Source organism: Peromyscus maniculatus, chromosome 23 (assembly GCF_049852395.1).
Source record: "Peromyscus maniculatus bairdii isolate BWxNUB_F1_BW_parent chromosome 23, HU_Pman_BW_mat_3.1, whole genome shotgun sequence".
Lineage (NCBI taxonomy): Eukaryota > Metazoa > Chordata > Mammalia > Rodentia > Cricetidae > Peromyscus > Peromyscus maniculatus.
The window spans coordinates 16,930,967-16,947,001 of record NC_134874.1 but is presented as its reverse complement, the minus strand read 5'-3'; the positions used below and the strand labels follow the sequence as shown (position 1 = coordinate 16,947,001).

General features: G+C 52.3%; 1 protein-coding gene across 2 annotated transcripts in view; it reads left to right on the top strand.

The window, feature by feature from the left end:
- The window catches only part of Scarb1 (scavenger receptor class B member 1), a 68,091-nt gene that overhangs the window by 28,207 nt on the left and 23,849 nt on the right, over positions 1-16,035 (top strand). For both annotated transcript variants that reach the window (XM_006970669.4, XM_006970668.4), the window contains exons 2-4: positions 11,351-11,508; positions 12,569-12,710; positions 15,138-15,341. In XM_006970669.4, coding sequence (XP_006970731.2) covers positions 11,351-11,508; positions 12,569-12,710; positions 15,138-15,341 — 504 coding nt within the window. The remainder of the gene's footprint in view (positions 1-11,350; positions 11,509-12,568; positions 12,711-15,137; positions 15,342-16,035) is intronic.

The following is a 16,035-nucleotide window of genomic DNA, read 5'->3' as shown; positions in this document are numbered from 1 at the left end:
TCCTGCTCTGCAGTGGCCTCGTGCAGCTCAGCCTGAGGCCGGTGAGATGCCTACGAGTCACGGCTGGTTGCTTCTCGTTGCTGGGTCGTGGTCCTGAGCAAACTGGTCCCTGTTCGGTGGGCTCCAGCTCTCACAGGGCTGTGATCGAAGCTTCTGGAAGCATCACTAAGTCTTTTGCTGATCTTCTCATCTTTCTGAGTGGCACCTGGGATTGAGCGAGGAGGTTGCAGGTGGGTGGGAGCGGGTGACAGGCTTTAATGGCTGTTTCCCAATGATGCTGCCCTGTGTGATGCGCCCTTCAAGGGTGCTGGCGCCGCCGCCGCCGCATGCCAGCAGATGCGTCTAGATGCTCTGAGTGTTACCTCTCAGGTCCCTGAGTCATGCAGGTTAGCAGAGTCCTCTTGTCCACTCACGACCATTTCCCTGAGGGCAGAATCCAGTTTGGTTAACTTTGCGTCATAGTGCTAAGTACCAGTTTGGGGATTCGGAGGTGCTTGGGCAGGTTGGAGAGAATGAAATCGATTGAACAGATGGATGAACAAATGAATGAATGAGTGTTCTCAGCCTGTGTTGTTTTGGGTTGGGGATAAGTGGGAGTGTCAGTGGGGTGGGTACAGGCGCCATGTGAGCTGTGGGGTTAGGGTGTCTTCGGGCTGTGCCTATTTTGGGATGGGATGGGATGGGATGGGATGTGTGTGTGTGTATTCGCAGGATGCTTTTGACAGGCCCGCAGGTCCTGAAGCTACCCTGGAGGGGCGTCAAGGGACCCACTAGGGACACTAGGATGGAGCCAGCAGATCTTTTTTCCCCTGGGGCTCTGATTTTTATACCTGGACAGGTCCCTCGGCCTGTCAAACTGGGGTTTGTATCTTGAGGTCACCTTCCCACCTCTGTCCCTAAAGATGTGTCTGCCCGTCCCCGTGTGTCACAGAAGCAGAAACCACAGTTCTCGCATAGCCCCAGGGACTCAGCGGCCACACCCTTTGACGTCTAGGGAACTTTCTAGCATGTGACTGTGGGGACGTTGGTATCACTCTTGTGCATTAAGCTGCCGTAGCAAAACTCTTGGAGACATTTATGGACAGCCTGTGGGCGGTGCCGAGGGGTGACGACATTTCCCCAGGATGACTTAGCGGACCGCCACGCCACAGTGCACGGGTACTCAGCTTCTTTAGGCAGAGCCGTGGCACCCACAGCCCACGCTCCCACCAGCAGAGTGTACACATGCTGGTTCCCCCCACACACACACACACACATCCTCGCCAACATCTCTGACTGCCAGTCTTTCTCATTTTAGCCATGCTGGTACATGGCCTGGAGCTCATTATGAATCGAGGGGACATTTCCCGAGGTGGTGGGAATAGCTTTATGACGTCATAGGTCACCAAGCTTTACGCACGGCCATCCCTTGTCATGCAAAGGACATGGTCCTTTTCTGTCTCAAAGCTGCCTCATGTTTCCAGGGCGGCGGCTGTAGCTCTCTCCATCAGGACTGAATCCCTGGGTGCATGTTGGGGGCAGGGGGGGGGGCCTTGTCCCTGAAGCCACAGGAACTTTTGGTAGGGGAGGGCTCTGAGGGGGAGGGGCTGTTTTTTACAAAGACGGGTCCCGTCCGTTTTCTTCACTGCTGTGGTTCAGGCCTAGCGCACAGCCTCTTGTGTATGGGGGCTCAGCAGAGGCTGTGGAAAGAGGTGGAAAAGATGAGAGAGGGCACGTGTCGCGATCGTGAGAGGGTTAAGTGCAACGGGCTGTGAGCTTAGGAGCACCCTAGGGTAGGTGGAGAGTGAGCGACGTAGGTGGCACAGAGAGGTGAGCTCGGAATAACTCAGGGGAGAGACTGCCAGAGACCCCACTGGTCATTGCCAGAGATTTTTTTTTTTTTAATTTTTTGTTTTTTTGAGACAGGGTTTCTCTGTAGTTTTGGTGCCTGTCCTGGATCTCGCTCTGTAGACCAGGCTGGCCTCGAACTCATAGAGATCGGCCTGGCTCTGCCTCCCGAGTGCTGGGATTAAACGTGTGTCCCACCCCTGCTGGGTCAGAACTGTGTTTTTTTTGAGCCTGAAACGTGTTTCCTAAGGGAAGGATCGGGTTTTGCAATTTCCTAGGTCAGATTAATGATTGCTCCGCAGAACCTCAGCTGAGCCGCTGGGAAGTCCCTGGAGAGGCTGGGAAGAGTGCCCTGCTGATCCTGTGGGGTCCTATGTGGAGATAGAGCCTGGGTGAGATTCCCTCTCTGTGATCTTCCTGGGGCAGAGGCTTCCGAGCCTGGTGCTGTGCCTGTGATATATGGTCAGAGAGTCAATGAGGTGAAATGTGCCCGAGTGTCTTGTTACCCACACAGAGGGTTCCTCAAGTCTCTAGCACCTCAGGTGAGGGCCCTGATCATCTCCGTCTGTTTTTGTTTTTGTTTTACATGGTGTCTCCGACATCCAGGTGTGTTTGGCTCCTGCAGGCCGACCTGTAGTTGGGAATTACCCTGACTACAGTCAGAATGCCCTCTCACCCCAGGCCCACTGTGTTCTCTTTGGTTTGAGTGGCCCAGAGCCCACTTCCGGCTCAAAGTATTTGTTTGTTTGTTGATTGAGACAGGGTTTCTCTATGTAGCTCTGGTCATCCTGGAACTCAGTTCATAGACCAGGCTGGCCTCGAACTCACACAGATCCGCCTGCCTCTGCCTCCTGAGTGCTGGGATTAAAGGCGTGCGCCACCACCGCCCGGCAGGTGTTTTTAAGGTAAGGATCTGATGGGCCAGTGAGGTCATTGCTCGCTGGAATTCGGGTGTCAAGTGCGAGCCTCAGCTATGTGCCTCGGCTACTGCTGGCCCAGGGGGGTTGGTGTTTGGGACAGGGTTTGGCAAGGCTCCCCACTTGGGCACTGTGGTCATCTTGGAACACCCCCCCCCCTTCCCCTCCAGGGCTGTCTGGGTCCCCAGCCCTCAGGACTGTGCTCACTGTCTCTGGCCAGCACTCAGTCCAGGCAGGAGGCTTGCTGCAAACCTCTTGTGTGGAAGTCAAGGATCCTTTCACTTGGTCCTCCTGCCCAGGGCTGGGGACCAGCTGGGAGGGTCAAGCTGTGGAAGCCCAAAAGTATCTTTTTTTTTTTTTTTAATTTTTGAGACTCACTTAATTGAAAAATAGACAAATGGTTGAGAACGAAGGTGGGACATTTTACCTATCATTCATCCTGGACCTGAAGAGCCCGAGCCATGGGTGGGCTCAGGAATATTCTTCTCTGAGGCTAGAGACACAGCTTTAGTGGCACAGTGTATGCCTAGTCTGTGTGAGGGTTCTGCCCTGGCATCTCCAAATGCCATTATTGGTGTTGCACTTGTGCATGTTTGTGTGTAGAGGTCAGAGGTCAACCTTAGTGTTGTTTCTCAGGTCCAGGTCACCTCTTTTTTTTTTTTTTTTTTTTGAGACAGGGTTTCTCTGTGTAGTTTTGGAGCCTGTCCTGGATCTCGCTCTGTAGCTCAGGCTGGCCTGGAACTCACAGAGAACTGCCTGCCTCTGCCTCCTGAGTGCTGGGATTAAAGGCGTGTGTCACCACCTTATTTTTTTTTTAAGGATCTATTTTTATTTTACACATATAGATGTTTTACCCGCATGTATGTCTGTGCACCGCGTGCATGCCTGGTGACTGCAGAGGCCAGACTGTGGCGTCAGATCCCTTGGAAGTGGAGATACAGATGGTTGCGAGCCATCATGTGGGTGCTGGGATTTGAACTCGGGTCCTCAGGAAGAGCAGCCAATGCTCTTAACCACTGAACTGTCTCTCTAGTCCCTCACTTTTTTTTTATGGGGCAGGGTCTCTCTCTAGGATCTGGGTTTCACCCCGGGCACCCTGCTGTCTCCATTTCCCCAGTTCTGGGATTACAAGCAATGCACCACCACCCTTGGCTTTGTATGTGGGAGCTGGGGGTGGGGGGCAAATTCAGGCCCTTATACTTTCTTTCTTTTTTTTTTTTTTTTTCCCGGTTTTTCGAGACAGGGTTTCTTTGTATAGTTTTGGTGCCTGTCCTGGATTTCACTCTGTAGACCAGGCTGGCCTCGAACTCACAGAGATCCGCCTGCCTTTGCCTCCTGAGTGCTGGCGTTAAAGGCATGCGCCACCAGCGCCCGGCTTGCCCTTATACTTTTGAGGCAAGCAATTTACGACGGAGCCATCAATATTCCATTCTCAAGCTCATACTATGTCAAAGGTGCCCACAGGATGTCGGCTTCTCTGGGGGGTTCGTTTCCCAGACTGGCAGATTATGGTGTTCCAGGATTAGCTTTGGCTCCTTCCTCAAAGTCTTCTGAGGTCTTGCCAGGTGCCTGGCGCTGCCTGGAAGTTCAGGGCTGCAGCGTGAACATCATCGGTGGGATTTATGGCCTGGCAGGGAGACCTAAGCACAATACACAGGCAAATGGGAAAACAAGGAGCGCCTTGGAAAAAACAAGAGTGGGTGAGGGAGCTCGGGGTTCAGGGTGACCTGTGTGGGCCTTCCTGAGCACAGACACAGCATCCCACAGGGCCTTGCTCATAAGGCTTCCTTGGCAAGCACGTTGAAGAAGACAGCCAAGCAAGGGTCTGGGAGAGAGTGTGTGAGCATCCGAGGCAGAGCCGATGGAACGATGGAGAGAATGATGGAAAGTCGTGGCGTTAGAGATGCCACCGGGGCCAGGCAGAGGAAGAGGCTCATAGGTCAATGTCATGGTAAAATTTTATCAATTTTTTTTAAAGAATCATTTTGGTGGGGGCCAGTGGGCATGGCATGCAAATGCCAGAGCACGTGCAGAAAAGTCAGAGGACAGTTTGTTGGAATAGGTTCTGTTCTTCCCTAATTGGGTCCCAGGGACCTAACTCCGGTCCTCAGGCTTCGGGGTAAGTGCCTTTACCTGCTGAGTCATCTTGTCAGCCAAAGAATTCCAAAGTTAAATTTTTTTTTTTTGAAAGACGTTGGACCGCAAGCTGCAGATAAGGGAAAGGCCACACCACTGCAGGCCTTATGCACCCCACATTAATCACTGGGCTCAAGGGCGCTGCACACTTCAGCCTCCTGCCACCCCGACCACCTGCTCTCTTCGGGAACCGCCCATCACCCCACGCTTTTGAGATTTTGGCTAGTTCCCTGCGCCCAAAAGAGCCAAGCAGGATCTGTGGGGAGCCTGCCCTGCCTGCCAGCTTTCCTGAAGAGCCCTCTGGGAGGGGAAGGGAGCCAGTCTGTTGGAGATGAGAGCCTGCGGGCACTCTCCTCCGCAGTTCTGCCGGGCTCTTGCACCTTGAGAATTCCTCTAGGGCAGAGTTTTCAAACTGTGGGATGTGATCTTTCTGATACGGGTTGTGACATCTCCGGGGTATGTGGGCGACTGGTATTTCAAATGTGGTGTGTGTTTGTGGGGGTGGGGGGGGTGTGCCAGAGAAATGGCTCAGAGGTTAAGAGAGGTGTGCATGCCTGCGTGCGTGCGTGCATGTGTGCGCGCGCATAGAGGGTGTTGGAAGCTGGAGTTAGTTTTGTCAGCCACCTGATGTGAGTGCTAGGAACTGAAATACTCTTAACCACTGAGCCATCTCTCTAGCTGGCTCCCCCACAAGTTAAAAGCAAACAAACAAATAAATAAAAGTCTAAACCACTGAGAGCCTGGTGTAATGACATCCTGAGATCCCTGCAATCCCAGTACTGAAGAAGCGGATGCAAGAAAAGATCAGGAGTTCAAGGTCTTCCTCAACTACATAGAGGGTTCAAGGCCAGCCTGGGCTACATGAGACCTCATCACATACAAAGAATCCCAAAACCCACCCTAGAGGAATTGTAGGGGCCCAGTACAGAGTCAGAAATACTGCAGTTGGGATGGAGGTCATTTTGGCGGGGGAGGTTGCCCCAGGTGGCGTGTGGCATTTGGAAGCTGGTGTTCTGGGTGCTGTGCCAACCAGAGACTCCACGGGGCCACTGGGCATTACATAGATACGATCGACTCCAGACGTGGACACGGCTGCCTTCTCTCCCCAGGCTGTATACCTCACCTACGTCCTCATGTCTATGGCTCGAGCTTCCTATTTTTTGCATAGTTGCTGGGAAATTACATCCTATGTGACTGTACAGTTTATCTTTTTAAAATGACAGGTGACTTTCTGTGTGGGCGTATCATTTAGGTGGCCCCAGTGGGTGAAGGCATTTGCTGCCAAGCCTGATGGGCTGAGTTCGATCCCTGGGGCCCACATGGTGGAAGGAGAGAATCAACCTCTCTACAAGTTGTCCTCTGACCTCCGCACATGTGCCCTGGCGTGTGCAAACCCATACACATACCTATGTGCTTAAATAAGTAACTGCAGTGATTTAATAATAATAATAATAATAAAACGTTTAAGCCGGGCGGTGGTGGCGCACGCCTTTAATCCCAGCACTCGGGAGGCAGAGCCAGGAGGATCTCTGTGAGTTCAAGGCCAGCCTGGTCTCCAAAGCGAGTTCCAGGAAAGGCGCAAAGCTACACAGAGAAACCCCATCTCGAAAAACAAACAAAAAAAAGTTTAATGAGACATGCCGGCCTTGTCTGTTCTGGAGCTGTGCACAGTAGGACTCACACAGCCTATAATGCTTTGCTTCTGCCTTCTCTCTGCTCCCCCCGAGATACTACACTGCACCCTTCCTTTCCCGTTTTCTTTCTGAGACAGGCTTCTATGTAGCCCAGGCTGGCCTTGAACTCACTATGTAGCTGAGGATGACCTTCAACTCCTGATCCTCCTGTCTCTGCTGCTCGAGTGCTGGGAATGGAACTGACCTAACCCACCAGGTCACACACACAGAGGCCCGTGTTGCCAGAGGCAGGTTGGTGCTCTCCCAGCGGCTCTCCAGATGTTTCCTAGAGCCTCGTTTCACAAACACCCCTGTTAAGGGTGGACCCGGAGCCCGGCACGCTCTCAAAGCGGGCCAGCCTTGGCTGGAACTCCCTCCTGGGATCTTTTCCTGGCACACAGCCTGGTTTTTGTCTTTGTTTTGTTGTCTTGCTATTGTGAGACAGACGATGCCTGGCCCCAGCCAGGCTGCCAACTTTCTGCCTCAGCTGTCTGATGCTGAGGTAACAATCGTGCACCCCAACACACAGCTAGATCTTTTTTCTTTTTTTTTTTTAAAGTTTTCCACATTTTGTTTATTTTGTTACGGTGATAGGGATTGAACCCAGGGCCTTGTACGTGCTAGGCAAGGTCCCTTCCACTGAGCTACATCTTCAACCCTCATCTACACTTTCTTTTATTTTCAATATAGTGTCGTTTATTTATTCTTTGAGAATTACAGCATTCATACAATGTATTTCAATGGTTTGGACTTGCTAATTCTCCCGGATTCTTCTACAGGCCCCTCTTAACTTTATGTTTTTTTTTTTTTTTTCCTTGTCCTTTGAGACAGGGTCTCACTATGTAGCTCTGGCTCGTCTCAAACTCAAAGAGATTCTCCTGCCTCTGCTTCATGAGTGCTGGGAGTAAAGGTGTGTGACACCACATCCAGCTTTCTATCTTTTTTTTTTTTCTTTCTTAAGTATCCCACTGAATCTGATTACTATGGCCCATATACACATAGTATGGGGGCCAGTTTATACTATGTCCATTTAGCAAAATAATAGTACATTTACCCTTGGAACCTGTGAGCGCTCAGCCATTGGTTCTTGGCCAGATTCATAGTACCAGGAGCAACCTTTACATCCAGTCAGAAAGTGGTTTATTACCCCCATAATATTCATGCCACTAATGTATCCAAGGGCCTATCTTTTTTTAATTTATTTATTTTTATTTTATGTGCATATGTGTTTTGCCTACATGTGTGTCTGTGTGAGGGTGTTGGATCGATCCTGGAGTTACAAACAGTTGTGAGCTGCCATGTGGGTGCTGGGAATTGAACCCAGGTTCTCTGGAAGAGCAGCCAGTGCTCCTAACCACGGAGCCATCTCTCCAGCCCCATTTAGTTTCTTTTTGAGACAAGGTCTCGCTATGTACCCCTGGAGGGCCTGGAACTCAGAGATTCACCTGCTTCTGCCTCCAGAGTGCTGGGATTAAAGGTGTGGTTCTCCATGCCTGACATCAGGCTTCTTATTTACCTCTGGGAGAAGTATTATCCGTGTGTGTGTGTGTGTGTGTGTGTGTGTGTGTGTGTGTGTGTGTGTCTGTCTGTCTGTCTGTCTGTCTGTCTGTCAGTCTGTGTCTATGTCTATGTCTTGTGTTTGGAAACAGAGTCTCTCATTTGCCTGGTACTTGGTGAGTAGGCTGGGAAGCCAGTGAGTCCCAGGGATTCACCTGTCTCTGTCTTCCCAGGGATAAGATTAGAAGCTTGTGCCACTATGCCTAGCTTTCCTACGTGGGTTCTAGGGATTGACCTCTGGTCATGCTCACCCAAAAAGCATTGAGCCCTCATCTCCCCACTGACCCATCTCTCCATCCCTCAATGTAGTATTTAATACACAGCCCAAATGTGCTCTCCTGGGTGCCTTTCTACCTGTCTGGCTGGCCTGAGGGTTCCTTGGAAGAAGCATGGTCCTGAGCGGACTCACCTTCGCTTCCTCTGACTCTGTGTCCTAGGGCTATGATCTTTGGCCTTGGGAAGGGGGATGGATAGCGTGACCGAATCAACTGTGTTCCGCCTTGAGCTTCATGACCGTTATCTAGTCAGCTGGTCCTGGTGTCTCTGGTCTCCTTTGACTGGAAAAAAAAAATTAAAAAGGTGATTCTGTAGTTACAACGGGAAGGGTCACTTTTCACTAGGAGACAGTGTGACGCCAGAGGCCTGCCTGATCCAGTCACTGTTCCCTGTCAACTCTTACCTAAACCTTCCGGTGGCCCATGAGGTGGACGCTGTGTTTGGTCCACGGCCAAGACCTCCTGTGTCACCAGGAAAAAAGGGACTATGACTGTCGCTGCCTCAAAGGGCTGTGTAGCTGGCCAGGAATGGAAAGTGCAGGACAGAGGGCAAAGCCTAGCACAGGGCACCCAGGGACACTCCGGCTGCCGCCGCCGCCGCCGCCAAGGTCCCGAAATGCCTCTCTGTGTGTGCCAGAAATTCAGGCTGTGGTTGAATGTCGGCCACAGGTGGCCACAACTGTAGGAAGGTGTGACGTGGCTTCTCCTAGGTGGGGATTCATACTGAGCTGACGATTTACTTTCCCTGAGTCCTGTGGAGGACAGGCTAGAGCCAGCCGTGGTTTCAGTGATGGAGCCTTGTAGTATTCAAGAACAAACCCAGGCCCAGAGAGGTAAGCTAGGCCTGGGAGAGTGTGACCCAGTGTCTCCCTGCCTTGGAGTCCACCCTGACCTGCCAGCTCTGGCCTGCCACCTCCTCTGGGGTCTCTACCTGTTGTTTCTGGCTGCTTGGGGACAGCGGGATGGTAGTCCTTGTCCTGGAAGGCCTAGTTCAAAGACAGTCAGAGGTGATATAAACTGCCAGAGACCTGGCCTTTGGACATTCCTGTCTATGATGAGCTGGGGGTGGGGACTCTTAGCTCTTATGGAAAGCAGAGGTCAGAGGTCAGGGAATAGGCCACCTCTTCCTTCCAGCCTTTGAGAAAATTGGTGGGTTTTGTTTTGTTTTTGTTTTCGAGACAGGGTTTCTCTGTGTAGTTTTGGTGCCTGCCCTGGATCTCTCTCTGTAGGCCAGGCTGGCCTCGAACTCACAGAGATCTGCCTGCCTCTGCATCTCAAGTGCTGGAAGTAAAGGCATGTACTACCACCACCCGGCTGGTGGTTTTGTTTTGAGACAGAGTCTCATTCATCACGTATCTCAGGCTGGACCTCAAAGTTACCATCTCCCTGCTTCAGCGTCCCAAGTGCTGGGATGACAACCCTGTACCGCCATGTCTGCTTTGTATGGCTAGGGACCGAACCCACGCTGCCTGCGTGCTAGGCAAGCACTGAGACACGCCCCCAGCCCTGCTTTGTGTGTGTGTGTGCGCGCGCGTGTGCGTGTGTGTGTGTGTGTGTGCGTGTGCGTGTGTGTGTGTGTGTTTGTGTGTGTGTGTGTGTGTTTTGTCCCTCGAAGCTGGTGACTGTGAAGAATCCAAGCCACGCCAGGTGGTGGAGGTGCACACCTTTAATCCCAGCACTTGGGAGGCAGAGGCAAGGGGATCTTTGTGAGTTCAAGGCCAGCCTGGTCTACAAAGTGAGTTCCAGGACAGCCAGGGCTACACGGAGAAACTCTGTCTCTGGAAAACAAAACAAAACAAAACGAAAAGAACATGTCTTATGACACTGGCTTCCTTCCCCTCGAAGCACAGAGCCCATGTTTCCCTGGTTCAGTAAAAGCCCCACAAGGCTGGGAACAGTCTGTCTCATTCCCACTGCTCTCTGCCACTCCTGGGACCTGACCTGTCAAGAGTTGCTGCTGACAACATGCTTGGTGAATGGATGAAGGAAGGAAGGAAGGAATTAATGAGTGAATAAAGGAACAAAAGGATTAGTAAAGGAACAAGTGAAATGATGAATGAAAATGAAAAAGCGAAATGAATGAACAAAAATAAATGAAAAAAAATGAATGAATGTAAATGAAAAAAATGAATGAATAGCTTCATGAATGAGTGACAGGATGAATGGACATGCCAACGTCACCAGTCACAACTGCTTTGGTGCAGGGCTCCCGTCCTAGGAGCACATTCCCTGAGGAGCACTGTCTTAGCCAGTGTTCTGTGTGGCTAGGAAGAGATACCATGACCAAGACAACTCTTATAAAAGAAAATACATAACTGGGGGGCTTGTTCACAGTTTTCAGAGGCCTAATCCGTTATCCTCATGGCGGGGAGCATGGCAGCGAGTACCGTGGGCATGGTGTTCCAGGAGTAGCTGAGACCTTACACCCTGATCCACAGGCAGAGAGAGAACTACCCTGGGCCTGGAGTGGGCTTGTTTGTTTGTTTTGTTTTTTGAGACAGGGTTTTCTGTGTATCCTGGCTGTCCTGGAACTCTCTCTGTAGACCAGGTTGGCCTCGAACTCACAGAGATACACCTGCCTGTCCCTCTAGAGTGCTGGGATTAAAGAGGAGCGCCACCACCACTTGGCTTTGGAGTGAGCTTTTAAAAGCGCGAAGTCCACCCCTAGCAACACACCCCCTTCAACAAGGCCACACCTCCTCCAAGGCCACACCCCCTTCAACAAGGCCACACCCCCTCCAACAAGGCCACACCTCCTAATCCTTCCAAACACTTCACCGACTGCGGACTAAGTGTGCAAACATGTAAGCCCGTAGGGGCCATTCTCTTTCAGATCACCACAACCACCTTTTTCCTGACTTGCCTTGGGGGCCCTTGGCACACAGGCCAGTCTCGGGCAGCTGTTGTGAGCCGTAGTGGGGAAGCAAGCCCGTCCTTATGCTCCTCTCTCTGTCTCTCCCGGCAGAACGTCCGCATAGACCCCAGCAGCCTGTCCTTCGGGATGTGGAAGGAGATCCCGGTCCCTTTCTACTTGTCCGTCTACTTCTTCGAGGTGGTCAACCCCAACGAGGTCCTAAAGGGTGAGAAGCCGGTGGTGCGGGAGCGCGGACCCTATGTCTACAGGTGAGGCCAGGCGGGGTCGGGGAGGGCTGTGGTGGTGGGGAGGAGGGTCTGCTGTGTTGAGCCTTGGAGATTGCTCCGGAGGTGGGCCAGGCACAGAAGAGGGAGGCCATCATGGCTGACCATTTCTTGATGGAGTGATGCTGTGGGCCCGGGCTGAGTGCTGACATGCGCCGTGTATGTGTGTTTATGGGGGGGGGGGGCGGGCGGGGCACAGAGGGCACAAAAGGGGAGAGATGGCTGCTATGGAGTCCGGAAAGTCAGACAGTGGTGTGGAAATGAAGCCAGTTAGCATGGCACCTAAGAAGTGGGCCACAAGCCGGGAGGGGACAGAGAGCATGGAGGGGCCTTGTGTCTTAGTTGACGTGGCCTGGGTGGGCCTGTGTGAAGAGACTTGTGACTTCAAGGTTGGACAGGAAGGAACATGTGGCCCTGGAACAATGGGGTGAGCAGTGCAAAAGTCCTGAGGCAGGAGATTGGTGGCATTGGGGAACAGTGAGGAAGCCAGCTTATGGGACTTCGGGGCCTGGGGCTTACCTGCCAGCAACTCTCTCCTTGGTTTCCTGTGGGTGCAGCCACCTGCTGGGGTGGGAGTGTTATTGTTCCACCCTGCAGATGCGAAAACTGAGGCCCCAGAGGTTTTTGCATTCCGTGGCACATGTCCCAATCCTGGGCTCTCATGGTTGAAACTATGGACTCTTAAGAGTGGCTGCCTGGTCCTCTCCCCTTGGGCAAGGGGCTTTACTTCTGCAGGGCTGTTTTCCCATCTGTGAGATGGAGAAACCTACCGTGGGGGGGGGGGGGTTCAAGGACCAGGTGAGATGGTTAGTTTGAGCCTCTTAGTTTAGCGTGTGGCCCTGTAGTAAACTCTCAGTAAATGCTGGCTGGGTGGATGTCAGCTTGGTGCTGGGTGCTGGTTGTCAAGTGGGAGGGGGGTGTGTGGGGACCTGGGGTGCTCTCCAGAGGGGTTCAGAGAACCTTGTGGTGGGTGAGGGTGTGCTGGGAGCTGATGGGAACATCCACGCGGCCTCACACACCCAGCTGATCCAGTGTCTCCCCACAGGGAATTCAGACACAAGGCCAACATCACCTTCCACGACAACGACACAGTGTCCTTCGTGGAGCGTCGCAGTCTCCATTTCCAGCCCGACAGGTCCCGAGGCTCGGAGAGTGACTACATTGTACTGCCTAACATTCTGGTGCTGGTGAGGCTGTGGCCCCGTGCCCACCCCACTGTCTCCCCCGCTGTCTCCCCCGCTGTCCCCGCGGTGACCACCCCATCCTTCTCACTGCCTTACTTCCCACCTGAGACTCTGGGACCACCATCGTGGTCCCTGACGAAGCCTGAGGGTCGGCAGTGCCACCGGGGACCAGTGTGGCAGGGTCACCTGATCTGGGCAGGTGGGAGTCAGAGAGAGCAGACATTTATTTATGGAGTACAGGCTTAGGAGTTGCTGGGTCAACCGCCTCGGTGCATGCTGGGACCCGGTCAATGCGGAGCAGTCCCAGCTGTCTTGGGGAGAAGGCAAGAGTGAGATCAGGAAGGACATTTACACAGAGGGGTCAGGAGGACCCACCCCCCACCCCCCACCCCCCACCCCTGCCATGGACGAAGTCCCAGGCACCAATTGGGCCAGCCTCACCAGGCCAGGGGCGGATCCCATGGTCTGATTTTCATACTTTCTGGAAGATTCTTTTGATTCCCCCTCCCTACCCCTGGCCATAGGAAATTGTCAAAAACCCCAGTTAGGTGCTGGCTGGCTTTGCCCCTCAGCTTCCCTGCCTGCCAACCCCAGGTCTATTGTCATTGGCATCCCCAAAGACCGATGGGGCTGGAGGGAGAATTTTTGTTTTTGTTTATTATCGTTATCATTCTCTTGAGACAGAGTCTCACTGTGCAGCCCTGGCTGTCCTGGATCTCACTCTGTAGACCAGGCTGGCTTTGAACTCACAGAGATCGGCCTGCCTCTGCCTCCTGAGTGCTGGGATCAAAGGTGTGCGCCACCACACCTTGCACATGGCTCCTTTTTTGTATATTAAAACATAACAACAACCCGTGCTGGGCCAGCAGGCTGGGTCAGTGGGTAAAAGATGCCTGTCTCAGCCGGGCGGTGGTGGCGCACGCCTTTAATCCCAGCACTCGGGAGGCAGAGCCAGGCGGATCTCTGTGAGTTCGAGGCCAGCCTGGGCTACCAAGTGAGCTCCAGGAAAGGCGCAAAGCTACTCAGAGAAACCCTGTCTCGAAAAACAAAAAAAAAAAAAAAAAAAAAAAAAAAGAATATTTAAAAAAAAAAAAAAAAAAAAAAAAAAAAAAGATGCCTGTCTGTAACCCTCGTGACCTGAGCTGGATCCTCTCCAGGACCCACATGACTCCCACAAGTTGTCCTTTGGCCTCCATACATGTGCTATGGCATGCTCCCCCACCCCCGCCAATAAACATAATAAGAACCCTGCATTGATTACTAATAATGAAGGGGACCTGTGAGGGGGGCCGGGGCAGGAGGGGGCAGCACATGGAAAGTTCAGCCATGCATCGCCCCGGAGGCACAGGTGACTTTTGGTTGAGCAGCCTTTGGAAAAACCTTGGACCCAGATGCATGCTGCAGAGGAAAGCCAACACAAAACTGTAAAACTTGGGCTGGAGAGATGGCTCAGAGGTTAAGAGCACTGCCTGTTCTTCCAGAGGTTCTGAGTTCAATTCCCAGTACCCACGTGGTGGCTCACAACCACCTGTAGTGGGAACTGATGCCCTCTTCTGACATAAAATTGTACATGCAGATAGAACATTCATATACATAAAATAAATAAATTTAAAGAAAAAAAAGGAAAAAAAAAACTGCTGGGCAGTGGTGGCGCACGCCTTTAATCCCAGCACTCGGGAGGCAGAGCCAGGCTGATCTCTGTGAGTTCGAGGCCAGCCTGGGCTACCAAGTGAGTTCCAGGAAAGGCGCAAAGCTACACAGAGAAACCCTGTCTTGAAAAAACAAACAAACAAAAAAAAAACCCTGTCAAACTCAACTGCACTCAGATCACTTTGACCCTGGATGGGAGCAGATGCCCCAGGACTCCCAGGTGGGGAGGAGACATGAGAAGTGGGGTAGAATCCCCATGAAGAGACTGAGGCAGGAGGATGCTGAGTTCTGCATCAGCCTGGACTACATCTTGAGACCTTGTGTTAAAAAAACCTAGAAGAGGGGGCTGCAGGAGGTTGGGGAGACTTTCTCAATGTGTTCCGTTCCTGGGCTCCTGTTACTGATAGTGTGGGGTCCGCATCCTAGTTATAAACAGAGCACCCGGATCCTCTCTGGCAGGCCTGCTCCTAACCTTGGCCCCAGCCTCAACTGTTCTGAGGGTGCATGCCCCAGCTCTGCAGAGTTTCTCCTGCCAGGCCTCAGGTGTGGCTCTACAGTCACAGTGGCTGAGGAGGGCTTCTGAATGCCAGGCCTGAGCTTTGGGACTGCCTTGGAGTTCACTTAGTCTGAACCCTTTGCATGTTCAGTACATATGGCCCTGTCAACAAGGACCAGAGAAGGGTCCACACTGAGGGCCTGGACTCCTTGCCTGATACCTGGTTGAAGGTAGCGGAAGGGAGACACGTCCATCTCCCTAGCCCCATGTCCTTGGCTTTGCAGGGTGGCTCAGTAATGATGGAGAACAAGCCCGCAGGCCTGAAGCTGATGATGACCTTGGGGCTAGCCACCCTGGGCCAGCGTGCCTTTATGAACCGGACCGTCGGTGAGATCCTGTGGGGCTATGACGATCCCTTCGTGAATTTGATCAACAAATATTTCCCAGACATGTTCCCCATCAAGGGCAAGTTCGGCCTGTTTGTTGAGGTAAGTGTCTTCCATCCACATAAACAGTTGTGAAAGCCGGCTGTTGGGGGGAAGGCCCTAACGCAAACCGGTTTAAGCAAAGTCAGGAAATTATCAGCTCATATAACAGAAAACACCAGTGTTGCATTCAGGGGTGGCTTGATCTGGTTCAAGGGATGTGTGACTGGGGGTTAGCTTAGAAAATTAGAGGCTTTGCTGGAGGAGGTGGAGGACTGAGTTCTCGAGAAGCATACCTCAGATGTCCCATCAGTATGACTCAGAGGTGCCTGCCTAGTCTCCATCTTGACCTTAAGTAACCTGAGCTAAGATCTGACCTCTGACCCCTGCTCTGGCTCAGCTTTCTTCGAGGGAATCTGCTGATGAGGTAGGATTGCAGTGAGGGTCAGTGACATGACCCAGTCACCCACACCTCCAGGACCTGTTATACGGAGCTTAGATGAAATTTATTGCTCAGCGGTTAAAAGGACTGGTTGCTCTTCAAGAAGACTCTAGTTCAATTCCCGGCACCCACATGGTGGCTCACAGCCATCTGTAGCTCCAATTCCAGGGTATCTGATGCCCTCTTCTGGCTTTCTTTGGCTCTGTATGCATGTGGGACACAGATAAAACATGTAGGCAAAAAGACTCATACACATAAAATAGAAATACATACAGTCTTGTGGAGAGCAGACTATGGATAAGGCACCGCGTCTCC